Raw genomic sequence first — 23,341 nt, forward strand, 5'->3', positions numbered from 1 at the left:
GACATAGGCCTCCCCCATAGACCTCCAGTCGCTTCGGTTGGCAGAGGCCTGCATCCACTGTGAACCCGCGGCTTTGACCAGGTCATCCGTCCATCTCGTTGGTGGACGTCCTACGCTGCGCTTGCCAATCCGCGGTGTCCACTCGAGAACTTCTCGGCCCCAACGGCCATCTGTTCTCCGTGCTGTATTGCCATTGGGATGAGTTTACTTACAGTATATTGTTTTAAGACTGACTTACAGTATATTGTTTTTTAGAAGCCGTGGTGGCCGAGTGGTTTGACCTATGGCCTCTCAAGCAGAGGATCGTGGGTTCAAACCCCGGCTCGCACCTCTGAGTTTTTCGAAATTTATGTGCGGAATTACATTTGAAATTTACCACGAGCTTTGCGGTGAAGGAAAACATCGTGAGGAAACCTGTATAATAAACCTGCGAAGCAATTCAACGGTGTGTGTGAAGTTCCCAATCCGCACTGGGCCCGCGTGGGAACTACTGCCCAAGCCCTCTCATTCTGAGGGGAGGCCTGCAGTGGGACGTATATAGGCTAGGATGATGATGATGATGATGATATTGTTTTAAGGATTTCCTGTTGACTATTTTAGAGTTTGATAGGATTGAGACAGTTTTAACAGTGTCAATTCAGCAGTCTACTGTCCGATTCACAAACGCAATGACAGATATTGTCCTTCGAGTTGGCTATTTGTACAGTTGCCATCACATATTTCTGAGCGGCTGCGGTGATCAAAAACATCGGAACATCCACTCTATTCTCAAGGCTTTAGAATTCATGTTTCGATATTTTTGACCACTTTGGTCGCAACTTGTGTTATGAATAAATGGATTTTCTTTCAAGATTGTTTTTTTGGAATCTTTTTTATTTTTTATTTCAATTCCAATTTTTTACTTTTACGGTCATCCCGTAAAAACCTAAGTTGAAAATACAAACTGAAATATAGATGCACAGAAAAAACCAGAAAACTAAGACCAGCACTGGGAATCGAACCCAGGTCCTCGGCATTCCGTGAACGGCTGGACAACGGTACAGACACGAATTTCCCCTATGCACCACATATCTCAGCTTGTTTGTTTTTTTTTTTTTTTGCTCTTTTGATGTTCCTGTATAAATGATAGTTTAAAAGTTTTAGGGCAAGGGCTAGCTGTTATGATGCCATTTGATACCCACATTGCTATAAAAATCCCCCTCCATATTTTTTTATGGACGCCATTTTGAAACATTATATACCTGCTTTATGTCACTCTGACAGATTTTTGCCTAATGATACAGATTTCGTGCATTCTGGTTTTCCATCGTACTTTATCGTAAAGTTCGTATAGCGCGTGCTCTCTCAATCAGCTTCAGTAACCATCGTAAATGTACCTACAGCCGTACATTTTTCATTTTGACATTTGACACTAAATAATAAAGTTCCTTAACAATGAATATGAAAATGTCACTTCATTTAATACAATAATTGATAGACACTTCGGGTAACGTCGTATTCCGCTTGAGATCCGACTTTTCCCGATGGAAATACCTTGGAAATACATTATTCACTAAATCCGAACTTCAATGTTTATTTTTATGTTTTTATTTTTTGCAATAACTAGCTTTTGCCCGAGGCTTCGTCCGCGTGGAGATCGGTTCCTTCGGGAACTGTGCATTTTTCCGGGATAAAAAGTAGCCTATGCACTCTCTGGCCCATAAACTATCTCTATGCTAAAAATCACGTCGATCCGTCACTCTGTTTCGACGTTAAAGACGGACAAACATACAAACACACACACTTTCGCGTTTTTAATATTAGTATGGATTACACAGCATTACAGACAAGCCAAAGCACTGTGAAATTCATGAAAACGTCCAGCCGTTTAGGATACAGCTAACTAAAGAAATATACATACAATACACTCAAAAAATACAACCGTCCTTCGGTCGGTCGGGTAAAAAGCGGTCCGGCCGGGGTCGACGCACGGCGCGGGAGCGACGCCCGGGAAAACGGAAAACAGGACGCTGACGCGAACCCGCACTATGCGTAGACTAGGGGAACTGGGGGTTTAGGGGGAAAGCGGAACTCAGGGTTTTGGTTTTTTTTTTGGTAACTCCTGAAAGGGTTTCCAGTAACTTTTTAACCGCCAATACGTTTTTATTCATACGTGCCCGTATCGTCACCTTCACCGAAACTATATGACAATTTTTTTGACGACCGGATGGCTAAGTGGTTAGAGAACCTGACTATGAAGCTTGAGGTCCTGGGTTCGAATCCCGGCCGGGGCAGAAATTTGTGTAAATAACACGAATGTTTGTTCTCGGGTCTTGGATGTTTAATATGTATTTAAGTATGTATTTATCTATATAAGTATGTTTATCCGTTGCCTAGGATCCATAGTACAAGCTTTGCTTAGTTTGGGACTAGGTGTCAAGTGTCCCATGATATTTATTTATTTATTATTAATTTGTCTTAATTATAAGACCGAGGCGGTTAAAGGGTTAATGATTATAAATGTTTATTTTTGTAGGTAAGTGATATTTTTACTTCTGGTAGTGTCACAACGTGTCTTCATTTACTTTATCAAAGTCGTTTCAGACATTATAATTTTACTATATAATATAATTTTCAAACGCACCTATCTCTATTACAATACAAATAAAAGATTGGTTCATGCACGTGAAAACGAAAAAGCTAGTTACTTTCGTATTGTAGTAATACTTACTTTTTAGTTTGGTTACACTTCTTAATTCTTATTTTTATTTGCGTATTATCAACTTATATCTACACGTGTTCAATATGACATTCTAAAGTACTTAATCCAAAATACTACTAATTTGAAATAAGAACAGATAAAAATACAGCACTCATTTTCAAAGCTAGAGCTAAGTACCAAATTTGAACTTCGCGTCACAAAGATATAAAATCGAACTGTACAGTCACCTGCATTAATATCAGCCGTAGTGGAGCGTGCAAAAATATCTGACACGTCCTTCCGGCTACAAATAGAGTCGTATTAGATATTTAAGCACGCTTTTTGCGGCAGATATTGGTGACGGACTGTTCTTAAGGTAAAGTTTTTGCCATTACTGGCATTTTCAAAATCAATTTCTTGGTGGGCAAGCGATTTTCCGAGTTTATCGCTCGTGTTTTGTTCTGAATATGGTACGGAACTACGGAATGAATGAGGTGTTATGACCGGTCAAAGATCGTCGTCCTAAGCAAACTAGCCTATGAACAATAGTTGCCCTTTCCTACGCTCGGACGGTGAATTTGCAGTAACTTTGCCACGTGTCGGGTCAAAACGGCTTTCTCGTGTGGGGTTGCTATTACGGTCAAAATAGATACTGTTTTGCTTAGTACAAAATATCACACCAATTGACCGAGTCCCAAAGTAAGCAAAGGTTGTTTATGGGGCAATAAACAAACATATGTACTGTTATATAATATATATTAACCAAATAGTCGTATTATTCATATAAATAAATATCAGCTCGGCCACGAATCTAACCCGAGACCCCTCAAACTTTATACTTAGGTTAAGTATATGGATTTCAACAATATTAATCATTTTTTTAATCCTAATAAATCACTAGGTTTACTGTGCCCAGCTAAATCCAATTACTGTATTATTGTTAAATAAATAGCATTATTTATGTCTTCAGCGGTTTATTTAAAATAATAGTTTACAATTTTTATGGAGTGCTAGAGGCGCTAACTGCATGATTTGGACCATACGAAATTAGTGGCGATTTTTCCCCCAATGTTGCCACCGCCGTATCTATTTTCGCTAAGAGACAATGGCATCCCTGGCACTGTTCCAGCCGCCCACGAGAAAACCAATACAACTCTTTTAACCATAAATCGATACAATTGACCAATTGTTACTGGCAGGATGAAAAACCCAAAAAAAGTTAGGGTGTTTTTTTTCTTTACTATTATTTTCTAACGGCCAGCATCAACCCATTCAATTAGATGGAAACTGTTTATAATATTTTTGTAAATGGAATGTTTTTAGCCCAAGTAAGAAGCTGAAGTAAATTCCGTTGTGTGATATATACTATATAGTAAAATTGGTATTATTTTCTAAATTTTTTAAGTGACATTAGCGATTTAAAGTATGTAAATTGATTGTGTTCACTGCGAGGTTTCGCATCTGAAGACATCTAAATAACTCACTCTGGTTTTACAAAATTAACTCGCTTTTTGGGTTGTCTAAGGAAAATGTTTAATCGACGCCATTGACAACTACTAAAACCCATTCATAATTATTAACGGTCATCAAAGTTTGTTTCGTAAATTAAAATACGAGGCGTTTCGCACGATCAATGAAAGTTTTAAATTCGTGTTTGATATTACACGTTCACAATACTGGGAAGATGGCCGCCGTGCGAATTCCAAATTTGAATTTGGAATTGTTTAACTGCCAGCTACAAATAAGTGTGATACAAACAACGGGTCAAGTATCGGTGAATTACTGAGACGTACTTATGGGTAAAAAACTTACCTGTTGTATGTAGTAGTAATGTGTCCGCTTAGATAAGTCGACGTTCCATATTTGAAAAATGACTTAATGCACTACTACATACAACAGAGAGTTTTCTTTTAAACGGTCAATAAAAATATATAAAAACTGTGGTTTTACTAATAAAAACAATAATTTCAAACAATTATAAATTGTATAAAACAGAATACAACACGCAAACATCCAAGTGGCACGCTCGAAGCCCGTTCCAGAACAAAACGTCAATATGGTCGGCGCGTCTATTTGCTCGCCCGGCCGCGCGTTTGACAAGGACTGAATGCCTGGTACCACGTAACTCAATGCGCGCGGTAACAAGCGGCACCCGGCGCTAATACACTTTCAGCGAAACTTTAGTGACAATAGCATTTGTCTTAAGTAGATATGGCCAAGGTCATAAATATAGGTGTTTCTAAATTAAGTAGTCTAAAATATTTCATCCAGTGGTTGGATAAGTCTCATTGAACAAATAGGTAATCAAAACTCAAGACGCGAGAACAAAAATACAAAGCCTTTTAGTCATGTTCTCTAACAACTTAGATATCAGGTACTCAGATTATTATCTAAAATAAAAGTTCAATTATTACAAAGTTCTTTATTTATAATAAACATTCAATATACACTTACAAGCTACTGACACATAACTTGTATACTTTGTATACACTTTTGTATTTGTACTCAACGTAGGTATAGCTTCACTAAATATTAAACTAAAGAAGATCAATATTTTTCACTGGGGTACGTATTACTGACTCTATAGTAGGCACTATATCATTGAAATCAAGATGTAATTGAATTTTGTTACTTATATAAACAACAATTAATGGCTCAATTACATTATTAGGTTTTGAATAATTAGCTCCTAATTCTTAAACTTAATTAATACTTAAATCTATTGGACGAATTCCTCAACGATTTGGGCTTTAATGATTTGATTAGTCTACCAAAAAGAAATTGCAACAATTATTTGCATACCAAATAATGTAAATGAACCACTTCTATGCTTTCTGATATGTTGTTGGTTACAAATTTAGTGCTAGTTTCAATAATAAATCACATGGAAACGAAAACGTCAAAACACATTGATAATGCCGTTATTGACTTTAATAATAAACGTACTCGTAAAGTTGTTGGATTGTTTCTAGTTTTAACTTCAGCTTTCGATACTGTAGAACACGAAATCCAAGGCATGTTAAAGTTTTACGAAACAAGAGGTGTTTACAGCTTTAGAAGTCATATCTAGGGAACAGACAGTTGCATGTTGAGACAAATTTAATTTAAACAGGTCAAAATTAGCTAACATTGAAAGGGAAGTGCCACAGGGCTCAATTATAGGTCCTTCATTTTCTTATTTTTGTAGGAGGAAATAGAAATTGTATGATAAACAAACATCTTACATTATTACATCTTACAAAGCTATTATCAATGATACCGCTAATGCTTAGAGTCTTTAAAACTGCCTCACGTAACAACATCAGGCCGATTACACTATACTGAACCTCTTGTTTTCGAGGTCATCGAAAAATACGACAGTAATCGGCCATTATACTTATAAAAATAGTGTTTAGACAATAAGCATATTATTTGGCAATTTTTTTAATATTGTTTCAATACACATTAAAACGACAAAAAAGCACTACAAAAAATATAATTTGATTTAATCAATATTTAGATGCAGTGCCAACTTAGCCCCTTATCCATAAAAGTTGCAAACCGGTTGTGCCAAAACGCACGTTATGTCTGTGTCTGTCAAAGACAAGTACCATAAGAGATGGTTGGTCAAGTATGACCAGACGACCACCCTTATATTTTTTTTGTTTAAATCGTCAGTTTTCTGACCACGCAATAAGCGCTTAAAAGACGCCGACGGCCGAATAAGGCCGAGCCAAACCAATCGAAGTCTCCTATACGAAGCGAGGTGTTTTTGGAAATGGCATTCGTTTTTCCGACCATCATTGGTCTATGATATTAACTAAGACCACGTGCTCCCCCCTGACCATTATTTGCGGCAAGTGTCTAACGCACTCCCATTTACCATTACCCAACGGAGTCTCGATCACGCTCGGCAACGGTGAGATCATATCCGCTGTCCCTTTCGGCACTGGGCGACCTGAACGAGAAAAATAACCAGTCAAAGAATAAATCAGTCTAATTTGTGGAATTCGACGAAAACTATTTTGCGCGACGCGCTGCTTCATCGAGAGTTTAGTTGATTGAAATGTTGATAGGAACATGTCGGTTGTAGTGGCGGATTTGGACCAGTAACTCCCCCACTACCAGTAATACTCCTAGAAAATGTATCATTTTTAAACACTCACCTCCAGCTGGTGGTATTTTTAGTTTCCTTGTGGCCTTTCTCTGGTACACCTCCAGGACTTCCGTCAGCACCAAGTTCCAATGCTTGTCAAAGGCCTCCACGTAGCCATAGAGGAAACCGCGCAAGCCACTGTGACCCCTGGTGATAACCTGAGAACAAAAGCAGCATAATAAATACTAGCTTTTACCCGTGGTTTTACTCACTTGAATCATTAGTTCTGGCAGCTAAACAAGAAAAGAATTCAATATTTCCCAAATATAGCATCGTGGTTTTTATTTAAGTTATAGCTGGCGATTAAGATCTTGCGGGATATAACTTGTGTTAATATCAATCCTGAAGGATTATCGGACCAGTAAATATTATGGGGAAGCGTCCAGCAGTGGACTTCATACGGTTGATATGATGGTGATGGAATAGTTCGTGTTATTCCAGAGCTCCAGCTATTCACAAACCAAATAACAACAGCCAAAAACATACACACCGACAATCTTTAAAAAATATAGTCTATTTAGCAAAGAACACTTGTTACAATACATGCGGTATATCTATCAGACTGTCTGCGTTTGTCGCATCAGCTATTTTCGAGAGCACTCCCTTAGCTACCACAGCCAGTATCGGAATCCTTGGTGTTGTCATCTCGAGTGAAGTCCAGTTCCGCGGTCATTTCCGCGGGCAGGCTCGCCCATATATGGAATACTGCTCCCATCTGTGGGCAGAGCTTCCCAGTACCAGCTTCTCCCTCTGCACCGCATACATCGGAGAGCGACTCGAATAGTCGGCTACCAGTGAATTGATCGACTTGACTCCTTGGCGCCGTGTAAAGATGTGGCTTCACTGTGCATCCTCTATTGCATGTACAACGGGGAGTGCTCCGAGAAGTTGTTCGGGTGGCAGTTTTTTACTGTGCGTTTACAAAAATTTCCAGAAGCTCACAGTAAAACTTTGGAATGAACCGCCTGCGGTATCCCCGGACCGATATGACCTTCAAACCTTCAAGAATAGAGCGTACTCCTATCTAAAAGGCTGGCAAAGCACTTTTGACTCTTCTGGTGTTGCAAGAGTCGACGGTAATCGCTTGCCATTACCTATCACGGGATCCGTTTGCTTGTTTACCCCCTATTCCATAAAAACAACTCCAAACTAGGCTGAGCTTGGCCCTATACTATGAAGTGCAAAATTCGAACTTCGCATCTTCCGTCCCGCTGTCGCTTATATTATTTAATACAAGAGTGGGAGGGACGGTATAATACGAACTTCGATTTTTGAATTTCTTAGTCTGTGTCTTGGTAGCTTGCGAGTGTATTTTAATTTATAATTTTAGTAACAAGTAGGATTAAAATGAAACGCAGCGGAAAACCTTTGATGTTAACATTTACTTGGTTAAATTAATATAAAATATGTTTTTCATTTTGTTACAGAACGGGATTTCCACCATCGTGTTCATCACATTGTGTTCAATAGCCTAAATAAGTGGCATGATAATAAAACTTGGTAAGTACATAAACAATTATTACCACAGAAAACAAGAATAATTATTAGGGTACGGAATATTGCGTGCGGCTATTGACAGATTGTAGGGAGAGAGACATTTGAGCGTTGTAATGAGTGTTCTGCAGGTGGTAGGACCTTGTGCAAGGTCCGCCCGGATTGCTACCACCATCTTGCTCGCTAATCCTGCCGTGAAGCAGCAGTGCTTGCACTGTTGTGTTTCGGCGTGGAGAATAAGGCAGCCGGTGAAATTACTGGCACTTGAGGTATCCCATCTTAGGCCTCTAGGTTGGCAACGCATCTGCAATACCCCTGGTGTTGCAGATGTTTATGGGCGGTGGTGATCTCTTACCATCAGGAGACCCACTTGCTCGTTTGCCATCCAGTCGAATAAAAAATAAAATAAAAAGAGAGCACCGCTTTTCATCGATGTAATCGACAAATCAATGGTTTTTTTTAAATTTATTTTGTTACTTTAATATATACTTGTAAATATATTTATGCTTGGAATATTATTATAAAATACCTACTTTATATTAGCTCTGGTAAGAGCTGAAGGATTACAAAATAATATTTTCTCTTTTATTTTATCAAAGGGTAGGCAAACAAGCTACCTAGCGTTAAGTGGTCGCAGAGGGATGTTTTCTCAAGTTGTAAAATATAAAGGTATTCGTAATTATAGTGATTTCAATAAAGCAATTTACACGGATGAAACATTCCGATATTTCGATTTTTTTCATCATGGACTGCTGAAAATAGTACGTATCAGCGGAAACTATCGATTTGTCGATAACATCGATAAAAAGCGGTGCTCTCTCCCTACCTAAATTCCGCCGTTAATAATTAAGGTCACTGTGGGCAAGACCGTCTACAAGGCAAGTCCGTCAACACGTTATAACTTTTGAATTTGAAAGCGGTTCCTGCTTTAGCGTCCAGTATATAAAGCAGTTTGTCGCGCTTGTTCCCTCACTCTAATACAGATGGCGCTGTGACAACGAACTTCAGAGCAATCCGCCTAAACAAGTAATTGCATGTATGGAACTCGAAATGATAGTGCGACGGTCTCTGCTAACAAAATTGTTAAAAATAGTTCGTGACAAGATTTTGCACCAGAAAGTAACTACAGAAGTAATATAAGAACCAGTTAAGTTTATTCTGTGTTTAATTTATCAGAAAATGGCTTACTTTTGTAATTATACGTACCATCATTTATCACAATAAAATTTCGTTAAGTTGGAAAGTCCGTCTACTATGTACAAGGCAAGTCCGTCATATGCCGGACTTCCCTTGAATCAGAAGTTACCAACTGTTTTACGATTTCAATATTATTAGGATTTCATAAGGCATTTTGATCTTGAAACTAGTACGGAAATGTGTCCCTCACCCTCAGCACTATGCTGTGGCACTATGTCACCGAAAATATAAATTAAAAATACCTATCAAATAAATAAATAATCAAATAAATATTAGCCCCAAACTAAGCAAAGCTTGCACTATCAGTGCTAGGTGACCCTCTTTGATCTCAGTAAATTAAAAATTAAACTATTAAAATACATTTTATAATTTCAATTGATCCTTTATTTGGGAAACCTTATAAATAAGTAAGTACTTATTATATATTTTTTGCCAAAAAAGGTTTACCACCCCATTTACGTAATATATGCCGGACTTGCCTTTGAATAAGAAAAATTGTGTTTATTCCGAATCTAAGCCTTATGTTAACACGTTTAAAGTACACTTTTCATTGTCTTGTTTCATTTTTTTTGAGGATTCGCATACTTACATATAAGGACCCATAGTATGGCCGATATCATTACTAGACGGACTTACCTTAAACTACACGGAAGTCCGTCTACTCGCCGAATGTTAGAAAATACTATTTTTTTGCTTCATTTGTGAATAAAATGATCTATCTCTATAGCTTAACTATTATTTATGAAATTCTTCATCGTATGCAAGTACAAGTGTTAACGCAGGTGAATAATTAACGCAGCTAGATCACGCCGAGGTAAAAAAAAAATGAAGTATGCGGTCTTGGCCACATTGACCTTATGTGCCAAAAACTGTAAAAGAATGGCAAATAAGTAATTTTAATTCACTCGTTCAATTGGAAAGGATACGCATCGAAATAAATAAAACATTGACAATAAATCACATAAATACACAAATTACACGACTCACAACTCCAACAATTACTCTCGTCTGCCTTCACCCTTACGGAACCCTCTAGGTGCGTAAGTCTGAGGCCGAGTCGCGCTTGACCAGTTTTTTGACAAAGCCGTGTAGTCACTCGATCGGCCTTGCCGGTGCCTTCGCCTTTCCACCCGGAATCGCGTGCTTTTTGCTGTCACCATTTTTGGCTGAGTCGATCAATGCCAAGCCAATATAAATACAGTTTCAAGCCACATAACTAAATAATGAGACTATTTATACTCACATTTTTTTTATTACTAGTTTTTAGGGGGACGTATCTGAATATCGAAATATCATCATCATCATCATCATGTCAGCCGAAAGACGTCCACTGCTGGACATAGGCCTCCCCCAAGGCTCTCCACTCAGACCGGTCTTGTGCTTTCCGCATCCACCGCGATCCCGCGATCTTAAACAAGTCGTCGCTCCATCTTGTTGGAGGCCTACCGACAGCTCGTCTCCCGGTCCGCGGACGCCATTCGAGAACCTTCTGACCCCATCGGCCATCAGTCCTGCGAGCAATGTGCCCCGCCCACTGCCACTTTAGTTTCGCAATTCTTCGGGCTATGTCGGTAACCTTAGTTCTACTGCGGATATCTTCATTTCTAATTCTATCCCGCAGAGAAACCCCGAGCATAGCCCTCTCCATAGCCCTCTGAGTGACTTTGAGTTTTCTCATGAGGCCCATCGTTAGCGCCCACGTCTCAGATCCGTATGTCATCACTGGCAACACATCACACTGGTCAAAGACTTTTGAATTCAAACACTGCGGTAATTTGGACGAAAAGACACTGCCCTGCACCCCACTGCACTGATATCGAAATATATTTAAAAAGTTTATATTTAATGTAACGTTAGGTTCGATATTTTGACCGTCGGTATTTTAAATACCGATATTTCAATTTTCGATATTCAGATACGTGCCCGTTTCTAGGTACCGCTGGATGGACGGGGTCCAGCCAGAGAGTCCTTTTGGATATCGGGGTCAAAGGCTGGCAAGTGGCCCAAGATCATAAAGCAAGGCAGTCAGGTGTTGGAAGCCAAGACTCACTTTGGGTCACTGCGCCCTGTTAGTTAGTAGTAGTGCTTTCCCGCGGCTTCGCACGCGTAAAGCCCCATTTAGAGCATTCAAGAACTTGCTAAAAGTTGCATTACATCGCAGACTCGATAAAACTGCAATGTAGTGACACTTGTATTACGGAAGTTCTCGAATAGTCAAAATGGGTTTTTAAGTTTTAGATCCAACAGGATAATTAAATTCGATATTTTATCCCTATTCTATGGGAATTCCGAGATAAAAAAGTAACCTATGCGTTATTGCAGGCGTCTAGCACCATCTACATACCAAATGAGGGTTTTCACAGAGGCGATATATCGCTAGATGGTGTGTATCGTAAAGTCCGTTTGACGTTTGCTCGTGATTGGTTAAAAAACTAAATGAGCCAATCGTAAGCAAGCAAACGTCAAACGCACCTCACGACACTAACGCCATCTAGCGATATTTTGTCTCTGTGAAAACCCTCATTGCATCCAAAATCCAACAGTTTTAACGTTTTAACAAACAACTTTCTGCCGAGTTTCCGAGATCTCTAAGTACTTATGGATTGATGATAAAAATAGTGCGCGTATTACGCAATAATTTTAGGTACTCAACACGTTAGCGCCCTTGGCCACAGTAGCGTGCCATTGCTGCCAAATATAAGCTCGTGGCAGTATCACTTTATCAATATCAATTTTATACCCGCTAAACCTACAACGAAATTCTAAAATCGAAGTTCATATCGTACCGTCCCTCTCACTCTTTTTTTAAGTAATAATACGTTTTGATTACCACAAGTATTTGAACGAAAACAAACCTTTTTAAAAGTAGGTACGTAACCTTCGTTCACGTGACGTCATAAACTTAATTTTACGATTGTAAGAGACCATAGCCTTAGTTGTTCCATACGATCAACTAGAAACCCGACACGTCGCTTAGTATAACATTCTGACAGACATGTGACTTTTGATCCTATAAGTATGTATAAGAATGCCTTTTCCTTTTCAACATTAACGTCAGCCGACGTCACGTGACGTCGCAGGCGCCTAAAAAGCAACATGATACACATACAATCACAAAGCACCTCGGCCGCCGCCACTCCGTCAACACTCGACCCAACCAACATAGTGCAGTGGGTGCATTCTACAACGCCGTTCTTAAACGGCTTCCGTGTACCTCACGTCACTTTCACTGCAGCCTACCTTAACTATCATACACAACAAGCGTTCCAAACCGAACTTTAAACCTCTAGAAATAAAACTAAAGTCTCTATGGTAACAGCCGTTGTTTTTTTTCACAGTCGTCAACAATCATTCTGATTGATACGTTGCTCGGTTAAAAATAAGGTTGTATTTGTCAGTTCACGTCGTTCACGGCCTCAGCCAAGGCCGCACGTACGATTTTACTTTCTCTAGCGGTCAATAGTCACTTGTTTTTGGTGTTTTTTTTTTAAGTACAGGATCTCAAGGCCGTTTTTTAGTCTGCCAGCAGCAAACGTGTTTGTAAACATAATCTTTCCGGGTGGGGACGACCGATATAACTGGGTATAATATACTTTTATTAATATCTAGTTGTATGCTCCGGCTTCGTAAAGGTGTATGTACAAATGAAGAAACGACACCAAATTAATGTCTCTCTACTGCCCTGTACCTACTGCACTGTCGGCTTGATTGATATGTATATTCATGCCAAATTACAGCTTTGTAGTACTAACGGTCTCTGAGCATAGCCGCGAACAGACAGACAGACATGGCAAATAAGGGTTCCTAGTTGACCAAGGTGCCCAGCATTCAGCTTTTAAGACGCAGACGAGTGAGAAACATCGCGTTTGCAGTACACTGCTGTTGTTGATTGTTTAATCTCTTATACATAGCCGCGCGGTACCGCAATGTACTCGCCTATTTCTCCCACAGTTTAAGCTTAAGGCACTTGTCCCACCGCCGACGATGAGCGAGAAGCGAGTAGAGCGAGTAACTAGAAACGAGTGGGCGAGCAGCGAGAAACGAGTGTAGTTTTGTCGCTCGGCTGTAAGCGAGTGTTCGCGTGCGACGGGCGATTACTCGCTCCACTCGACTCGCTCGTGCGGGGCGGCCGCCAAGCTGACATCGCTGAGCGAGTATCTATAGCTCAGCGAGTTTTATAGCTCTTGTCGCTGCGACAAAAGATGTAAGAGCGAGTTCTCGCCGACAGTGTGAACAGCCAGCGATCAACTATTAATATAATTGTCTCTTTTACTCACACAGGATCTTATATCTTTTGTTCGTTTCTTGAGCGAGAAAATAGTCGATAGCCAATCGTTTCCTCGCTGGCGGTGAGACAAGTGCCTTAAGCGTTAAAGCGATTGAAATTCTTATAAGAGACACCTACATTACACCTACAGCCGATTCGGAATATATTTCCCAAGGGCAACAGAGCGCACGAGGCAGGCATTAATTCTAAAATAAAGTCGATCAAGCAGTTTATAAATTGTGAAATCGACAATGTTAACAATAACTTTGCCTTATTTAATTTGATAATTGATTTAGGCGTTTAGGTGGCGAACTAGCAAATGGGTTCCCCGCGTTTATTAATCCGCATAATTCAAATGGCATAAAGTTATTTAGCGTAATTACTAATTCGTATAATTTAAATTGGCATAACGAAGAGTTGGTATAAATTTCATAAGCATAACGTTTGCAGTAAAAAACAACTTTTTGTAAGAAAGCCGTGGCAGTCTAGTCGTTTGAACTACGGCCTCTTGAGCATTAGATCGTGGATACGAAACCGGGCTCGCATATCGGAGTCTTTCGAAATTCATGTGCGATCGTCACATTTCAAACTTACAAGTTTTACGGTGAAGAAAAACATCGCGAGAAAACCTGCGAAGCAATTCAATAAGAAATAATAATAATAATAAATAACATGTTTATTAACTTTACATCATATTTGACAAATATAACTAATAGTCTAAACAAACACAGAATAAATTGAAAATAATACACAATAGGTACCTGAACTAGGATAAATGTGTGTTTCAGGTGTAATAGGACTTACAGTGCTAACATAAATAATCAATAGCAATATACAACAAATGATTGATCTTATTAAATAGATATTAAATAAAAGACAAATTGTAAAACAAACTTTTGGGTCTAAAATAAGCACTTAAAAATAGTGCTAGGTCACGATTTTGCAAGTAATTAATTTTTAACATAAAATTACTCAAATGGACACGGCTGATCACTACGACAAACTATCTAGCCTGTGATTGTGAATTGAGAATGGTGAGTGTGAATTGCTAATCCGCACTGGCCACGCTTGGGAACTACGGCCCCAGCCCTTTCATACTTAGAGGACGCCTGTGCCCGGCAGTGGGACGTGTATAGGCTGTCAGTAAAGCTGAAAAGTGACGCGTTGTACGCCCGTCGTGACGCGACGTGTGACGCGCCGCGTGGGTGCGCCCGCGCCGGGTGCTCCAGATTCTTTACTCTCGCCTTCCGACGGTCATGGACACACGGCTATCGATAAACTAACAAAGAAAGAGAAGAAAGATTAACAAAAAACTAAACCGCCGACAAAACTGAAAATATAAAAATAGTGAACCTTTGTTAATAAGCTTTTTTTTTCCACCCTTAGGGTAGACGAATCACACCCTGGCTCAGCATAATGCTGAAGCGTTAACGCATTCACTGTCACCGACGCATATATGCTTTTTGGAACTCCCCCCCAGTGCCGCTGTCATAATTATTCATACATTTTGAACGCACATGTGAGTCCGTGGCACCTGTGGTCAGTCAAGTCAAGTCAGGCAGGTAGCAGTGAATGCGTTAAACCATCTCAGCGCTTATTTTCAGGCAGGTGCATATCCAAGTTCAAAACACAAGTTTGAATACATTTATTTATTTATCAACAAAAAAATTACAGCAGTACAGTTGAAGCACGCTGTATTATTTTTTTTATGTAGCTTATAATCACTTAAAAGGAGGATTCAAATTCAAATCATTTATCTAGTAAATAGGCCGCAATGGGCACTTTTACACGTATTTTTTTTTAATTACCAGCGCTTTCGGAAAGACCATCATGGCCAAGAAGAATGCGCCGCTAGAAACTTGGCAGAAAGTCATTTTTTCAACATAAAATAATTACAAATAAAATACTTACAAACTACAGTATACAATTAAATAAAAAAAAATACAAAAATGTTAATAATAATAATAATACAGGGATGTATGGGGTCCCTTAGGTACAAAACTAAACACTAACTATTAAGTGTAGACTGCTTTCACCGTAATAAATAAATAAAAAAATAATAATAATAATTCAATTCAGAAATTTACATTTCAGGTCAAGTAACCATTAAGCTTTAGGATTCCGGAGGCAAGCTCACGTCTGCCGCCCCCAAAGTTAGCTCACACGCACTCATGTCATGCTCTGAAAGCAGAGCGGTACCGAGGGCTTGGTATTGCTTCCGTTCCCATAAGCTCTATGGGATCGTCTTGGGAACTTCCTCGTCGCGAGCCTTAGGATTCAACACTAGTTTAAAAACAAGAGATTTTTTTTTTATAATGTGTCCCACTGCAGGGCACAAGCCTCCCCTTTCTTATTCCACTCGTCTTTACACTTGGCCAGCAAAATTAGATTATTAAAAAAATATACGCAAAGAGACATTTTTTTAACATTTAACTGACTATAATTGACCCTTATCTCACCTGACGTTAAACACTCTCATAAAAGACAAAAGATTACATGCAAAAAACTAATTAGGGATTTTTGAAAGTAGTCTTCGTGGCTATACTACTCTGTATATACATATACACACTGAGATGTTATAACCTCCACCATCAAATTATTTAGAGTGATTTAAATCGAATAAAACTCTTAATTTAGGTGTTAACCACTCTATATCAATTATTAACATATCGATGCGACATTCCCCTATGCTCTCTTGATACTTGATATGCCAAAGGAAACTTTCCAAGATTGCGGAATTTTTCATATAGGAAAATTTGGGAAACTACTCACAATTATTTATGGGGATTCAAACTTTCCGTTCCTTAAATTTAAATTTCCTATATTACGAGTACCTGTGGAAATTTCCAGAAATTTCCGAGAACATTCAAACCTTATGTAAACTTGCCGCAAGTTGCATAAATTGATACTGAACCCAACTGGAGCAGCTTGACAAATAGGAACTTTTCCGATAAAATATTACGGCCTATATCTAACCTCGAATAAAGCCGAATTAAATCGGCAGCACTGATGACTCCCAGATCCTGTACTACGAACTACGAAGTGCAAAATTCGAGCCTCTTACCTTGCCGTCCCGCTCACGCTTATGTTATTTAATACGAGAGCGAGAGGGACGGTGCGATACGAACTTCGATTTTCGTATTCCGCAGTAGCCTCCAAGGTCCAAGTCCAAGGCCAAGGCCGCCGATGGCCGGAGTTACCGAATCGTTGCAAACGCCTTGACCTAGAGGTCGCCACTTCCGTAGCCAATAGGCCAGAGCTAGGCAAAGTGGGTTATACGTCTCAGCCAGGTGAGATATAGGGTTGTCTGTGGTATCCCACAAACCACAAGCAGAGGATCGTGGGTTCAAACCCAGGCCCGCAGCAATGGGTTTTTCGAAATTCATGTGCCAAATTACGTTTGAAATTTACCACGAGCTATACGATGAAGGAAAACATCGCGAGAAAACCTGCACAAACCTGCGAAGCAATTCAATGGAATATAAATAAATATAAATATCATGGGACACTTCACCTAGTCCCAAAATCTGGTATGTAGATAGTTATCTGAAATAACACGTAGGCTGCTTTTTATCCCGATATTCCCACGGGATAGGGATAAAATCTCGAAATAACAACCGCTGGGTTTAGAGTCATGAAATTTGGCATGGGTGTTTTAATTTAACGTCAATGAAAACCACGAAAAAATATTATAAATGAAACGGATACAAAATTCAGATCTATTGTCAAGAAGACATTCATATCAAAGGCGTATTATAAAGTTAATGATTATATCATGGACTGGGATATTTGGAAATAATTCCGATCCGCATTAGCGATCCCTTCAAATAGCGAACCTACTGTGTTAAAAATAAAGTTGTGTTAAATACTTGTGATGTATACATATCATTTAATAATATCGTAAATCTGTTTTTAAAAAAATATATACCTCGTTGAGTTTCTTGCCGGATTCTTCTCAGCAGAGGTTTTTCCGAACCGGTGGTAGATTTTTTTTTGACATTCATAAGTGCTTGTTATAGCCTAAATTGAATAAAGATATTTTGACTTTGACACGATGTAATTTTATGGAATTCCCACGGGAATTTAATAAAATCCCGGAATTTCAATTCAACAGCTGTATCTAATGGTTTACGCGTGCGAAGCCGCGTGTAAACGCTAGTGTTCCATATTAATGGAATGGAAGTTTTTACTTGCACGTGACACCTCAGACCACAGCCTCAGACTAATCTTACTAATGGTACAATCAGACCTGCAACCATAGACTTTTAACCTTTATAATAATAAGTGTGAAGTAATTTGCTTTTTTAATTATAAAATCGTGTATTTATCAAGGCTATACGGAAACATTCGGCGTATATAGGCAATCGTTAAGTTCGGACAGACTCACGGAAAATTAATTCATATGTAATATGAACGAGTTTCATAAAGATTAAAATTTTTGAAAATATGTATGTGTATAATCATCATATACGTCCCACTGCAGGGCAGAGGCCTCCTCTCAGAGCAAGAGGGCTTGGGCCATAAGTTCCCACGCGGGCCCAGTGCGGATTGGGAACTTCACACGCACCATTGAATTGCTTCGCAGGTTTGTGCAGGTTTCCTCACGATGTTTTCCTTCACCGCAAAGCTCGTGGTAAATTTCAAATGTAATTCCGCACATGAATTTCGAAAAACTCAGAGGCGCGAGCCGGGGTTTGAACCCACGACCCTCTGCTTGAGAGGCGATAGGTCAAACCACTAGGCCACCACAGCTCCTAATGTGTATAATGGGGGAAACTAACGAAATGGAACCAAATAGGTAGACGAACGAAGAACCAGACATCAAACATCAAGTCTTCCAATGAGGCTGGCATCACACAGGTGCACTAGTCACGAAAAAAAAGGAAAAAAGAAACAGAAGAAGAACGGTGCAGACTTATAAAAGATTTGACAATCTGAGTCAAGATCAACAACAGAACGGAAAACGCCGAATTTCAGCAGCGAGCCAACAAGTAAAAACCGCGGTAATTATTGACGGAACAGTGTGAAAAAAATGCATTGTGCAACGAGGACGGAAGACGGAACTGCGGGCACGTAAAAAAGGGACAAAAAGCAACCCGGAACTAGCGATCAGCCTCGCTGCCTCGCAAGGGCAGGCCCTATCTCGTGATAAAAAAAAAACAAACAAGAAAGATATGGCGATAAATCGTAGCAGAGGTTGTGGCCCTTAAAGGCCATGATTTGAGGCAGACATTGGCCGACGGACAAGGTCGCCGATTACGCTATCATCCAATCACTATCGCCCAGACGTCAGATGACAATAACAAAAACTGTGCAAGCGCAGTTTGAACGCACAAGCCCGCTGTGGCTCCCAAGTCATCAACAAATATGACAAGGCAGCGGGGGCAGGCTGAAAACCAGCGCTGGCAGCTTCTGAGCAAGCGCAGCATAAGCTGAGCCTGTTCCTTTTGCCACACAGTGCAAGGGAATGGCAAACGCATTTTTTATTACTTTATTGTTTATTTGTATTCTGTGTGCCTATCCTGTATTGTTCATGTTGGCAAATAAATCAATCTTAAATCTTAAATCTTAAATTAAAGGATGATCCGGACAAAAATTATGGCTATGACTAGCGAAGAGTATGCGAATTTTGGCGCTCCCGGCCTAAACCCTGATCGTGCTGTGTTAACCTGGCAACACACGCAATCTTTTACATAGTTTAAAACAAAGTCACTTCTCGCCATTTTATCTACACAACTAATCTTAACTTCTGCTTATTTTAAGTTCATGTTTGTCTTGATTGTACCTACCTACTAACACCACTTGTTATTATTATTTTCATTGAACTAACCTCTATGAATTCTGTCCGAAATGAATGGCTTATTTTTACAATATTAACACGGTAATCGTCAATAAATAGATTGATTCAAGGAAGGTTTATAGCGACACGATCCTGCTCCGCGCGGGTGTACTTTTGGGGGAAGGGAGGTGACAAATTTGAAGTTACCGCGTATGATGGACCTTCTTTTATACATTTTTTATTTTCCTAGTAGTATGAAAATCGTGGTCACTCGTCCTGGCATCTTATCTAGGTAAGGAACATCTGGTCTCTATGTAATCAATCGGTAACACACAAATATGAAATATTAATTATCATAATGTGAATCGCCGGCTCGTAATAAATAAAGGCGTCGAGCTGATTATTAATACAGATAACAAGCTGATAACTGGCGGGCAATAAAATAGATAAAGTCTTTAACTTGGAAGTTTACGTATTTCCCTTTTAGTAAATAGATTCAGTAGATCAAGGGTCTGTTCATGTGGGAATCGCGTGGTTCTAAAAACGCGCGGGTCTAGAATCGTATGGTTCCAGAAACGCACGGTTCTAGAATCGTGTTCGTAAGATTCCACAGAGCAGTGTCCATGCAATGACGGCCAAAACACTCGGATTATTCACTCTGCTATTGAGCTTTCCATGCAACGATATTCATATCAATCAAGATGGACACATTGCAAAGGGGATAACGTTATCTAATAGTCTCTATTAGACTTCTATTTGCGAAGTCTCCTTCGTAACCTTCTGACAATGCTTAGCGTTGTGCAATAGTGATGCTTTCCTTAGCGTCCGAGGTCTCGTCACCTCTGATAACTCCGTAATGAGGATCATCTGTAATTTTTGTAGCTGGCTTCATAAAAGGATGTTAGGGGCGGTAAGGAATTACGAACGAGAGTCTATTAGAATTGCACAAGTCTTCTATGAATCGAAGTCTTTAATGAGTCAATGTTCGTAATTCTAGTAGAGCCCGTGCGACATACAATGTTTTTCATCACATTTGCGAGTAAAATTTTATATTTCTAAAAGAAAAAATATAATTCTACCAAATATTAGCGATACCTTAGGCTGCGCTCTTGGTAGCGTCGCCCTCCCCTTCCCCCTCCCGCAGCATGCGCGTGTGCAGGTGGGCCTGCAGCAGCGCGCGCAGCAGTATCAGTACGCACTTTGACTCATTTACCGACCTTGGGCTTCATGACAACAAAATTTGTACGCGCAATGACTCATTTACCGACCACGGGTTTCATGACAAGCACATTAAGGTCGAGGGTTTTATTTGGGGGTTGCATTGCAACCAAGGTAGCCTGTATGTTATAAAAAAAATACAGGCGTATTCCCGCTAATATGACGATGATGTTAAGCTAATAATTCTGACTAGCTGTTGCCCGCGACTCCGCCCGCGTATAATTCTTTTATCGCTATCCCGCGGGAACTCTGCAATTCTCCGGGATAAAAGCTATTCTATGTCCTTCCCGAGACTCAATCTATCCGTATACCGAATTACACCTTAATCGGTTCAGCGGTTTAGACGTGATGATGTAGCAAACCAACAGACTTACAAACTTTCGTATCTATAATATAGTGGGATAGTTCTGTGTAAGTTTTCGGTTACAAAATACGTCTCGATCGCGTTGGCGTTAAAATCTCAATTTGTATGGAAACACGAACAGCGCCTCTAGCGGAACGTTTGCGATGTTCGTGTTTCCATACTTTACGCAACAACTTACGCGATCGACGATTTAACCGAAACTAGGGGTACTGACGTCACGCGCCGTGGCGCCGTCTGGCGGTGGCGGGCCGGCCTCGCCTCAATGCCGGCGCGTGCGTTTCCTGCGATGCAGTTTTCAGTGTGACGTGCGCCTAAGGTCTGCAGGGCTACTACGAAATTCGAAAATCGAAGTTCGTGTCGTTCCGTCCCTCTGACGCTTATACTATTTAATACGAGAGTGAAAGGGACGGTACGATACGAACTTCGATTTTCGAATAATCGTGACAGTTCGTTTACTACCCGATGTTTTCTTTATTTAGCTTAACAAAAGAGTTAAAAAAGTTTGAAATTCATCAGAAAGAACTACTAACGACAAAGGCGTCTTAGAAAGGGACACCCGTACTCGTATAGATTTATCAAAAAAATACTAAAAATTAAATTTGATCCCAATTATTGACTAAAAAAAAACAATAACTTAAGTACATACATTGCTCACCCGCGAACTACGCATAACAAAGCATTGTCACGGATGAGCAAATTGTCTTTAGTTCATTAACACGGACATTCATTAAAACACCTGATTCAATACATTCTTTTTTTCTTCGCTTAACATTGCCTGCACTATATCGTCATAATAACAAAAATGACTATGGAAATTTCTAGAGCTGTCAAATCGAATACCCTATCGATCCATGCGTGCGCGGCGGGTGCCGCCCGCGCGCAGAGTGCGCGCGCGCAGATAGACGGAAGCGCGCGCAAGGCTATGCTCGTGACCTCGCCTTTGTCTATTGCTATCTAGCCGAGGCCGAATGCATTGCCTCGTCTATGTACGGATACAAACCTAATGTAAAACTTGAATAAAAAAAAAAACAATTTAATAAACAATTTAATAAACCGTTAATCATATAATCTCGCCATCGAACGTAGCAGTTTGGCGAGAATATAAAATGTGTAGTACCTAAGTTGTAATTTGAATATACAGGGTGTAACATTCATTTGGTACCGCTCTGCTTTAAGAGCATGACATGAGTGCGTGTGAGCTAACTTTGGGGGCGGCAGACGTGAACTTGCCTTCGAAATCCAAAAGCTTAATCCAAAGGCTTACTTGACCTGAAATGTATATTTCAGAACTAAATTATTGTTATTATTATTTTAAAATTTATGACGGTGGAAGCATTCTACACTTCCACTGAACGTAGATATAGTTTAGATATAGTTCGTGTTTAGTATTGTAACTAAGGGACCCCCCCTGTATTTTTATTATTATTATTTTTTGTTTTTTTTTCTTTAATTGTATAATATAGTTTTTAAGTATTTTATTTGTAATTATATTATTATGAAAAAATGACTGCGGCCTATTTACTGAATAAATCATTTGAATTTGAATTTGAATTTGAATATCGTCTGTATGGGAAATTCTGAAAGTATAATACATACGAAATCCGTTCTTAGGAACCACTGTCATCGATTTTAATAACAAGAAAAACTGCATCCATACATTTTTAAATTTGTACTCAGCTCGGGAATCGAACCCGGATGTTTTGAAAAATAAAACTTACATTATTAAAGAATATGTATATGCATTTTATTAATTATAGATATCATGTTTCACATTAATATTTATTGCTCATGATCTACATTATCAATATCCAAATAGAAATAATTTAAGTTTTATTTTTCAAAACAACGATTTTTTTTATTTAAATGCAGTTTTTATTGTCATTAAAATTGATGGCATGGTTCCTAAGAACAGATTATCGTATGTCTTATAGTTTTAGACTTTCCCATACTGACCGATATGATGTGACACCCTGTATAAATAAAACACGTATTTTGGAATTATTCCCAGTCTTGCCCTTTGTTCGTACAGCGAAGTGGGGAAAATTACCAGTAGCCTTCATTTACTGCCGTAGTGGCAATGTATGTAGTACGAACTACAGACATTTTTTCCCAGGTCTATAACGACTGGTCTAAAATTGTTCAGAAACCAATAATTTTTCAGAATTGTTAAAACTATCCTAACCTAACCTATAGAGTTCTACAGGATG

General features: G+C 39.3%; 2 protein-coding genes across 3 annotated transcripts in view; one reads left to right on the forward strand and one right to left on the reverse strand.

Annotated features, from left to right (window-relative positions):
- Positions 1-23,341, forward strand: part of Eip74EF (Ecdysone-induced protein E74) — a 321,891-nt gene that overhangs the window by 44,395 nt on the left and 254,155 nt on the right. For both annotated transcript variants that reach the window (XM_074098101.1, XM_074098143.1), the window contains exon 2: positions 8,243-8,315. The gene's annotated coding sequence lies outside the window, so the exon portion shown is untranslated. The remainder of the gene's footprint in view (positions 1-8,242; positions 8,316-23,341) is intronic.
- The window catches only part of Lsm11 (U6 snRNA-associated Sm-like protein LSm11), a 57,806-nt gene continuing 39,552 nt past the window's right edge, over positions 5,088-23,341 (reverse strand). The window contains exons 3-4 of the mRNA XM_074101164.1: positions 6,826-6,973; positions 5,088-6,617 (exon numbers count right to left, since the gene is read on the reverse strand). Coding sequence (XP_073957265.1) covers positions 6,460-6,617; positions 6,826-6,973 — 306 coding nt within the window. The 3' untranslated portion in view covers positions 5,088-6,459. The remainder of the gene's footprint in view (positions 6,618-6,825; positions 6,974-23,341) is intronic.

The sequence above is a fragment of the Choristoneura fumiferana genome, chromosome Z, assembly GCF_025370935.1.
Source record: "Choristoneura fumiferana chromosome Z, NRCan_CFum_1, whole genome shotgun sequence".
Taxonomy (NCBI): Eukaryota; Metazoa; Arthropoda; class Insecta; order Lepidoptera; family Tortricidae; genus Choristoneura; species Choristoneura fumiferana.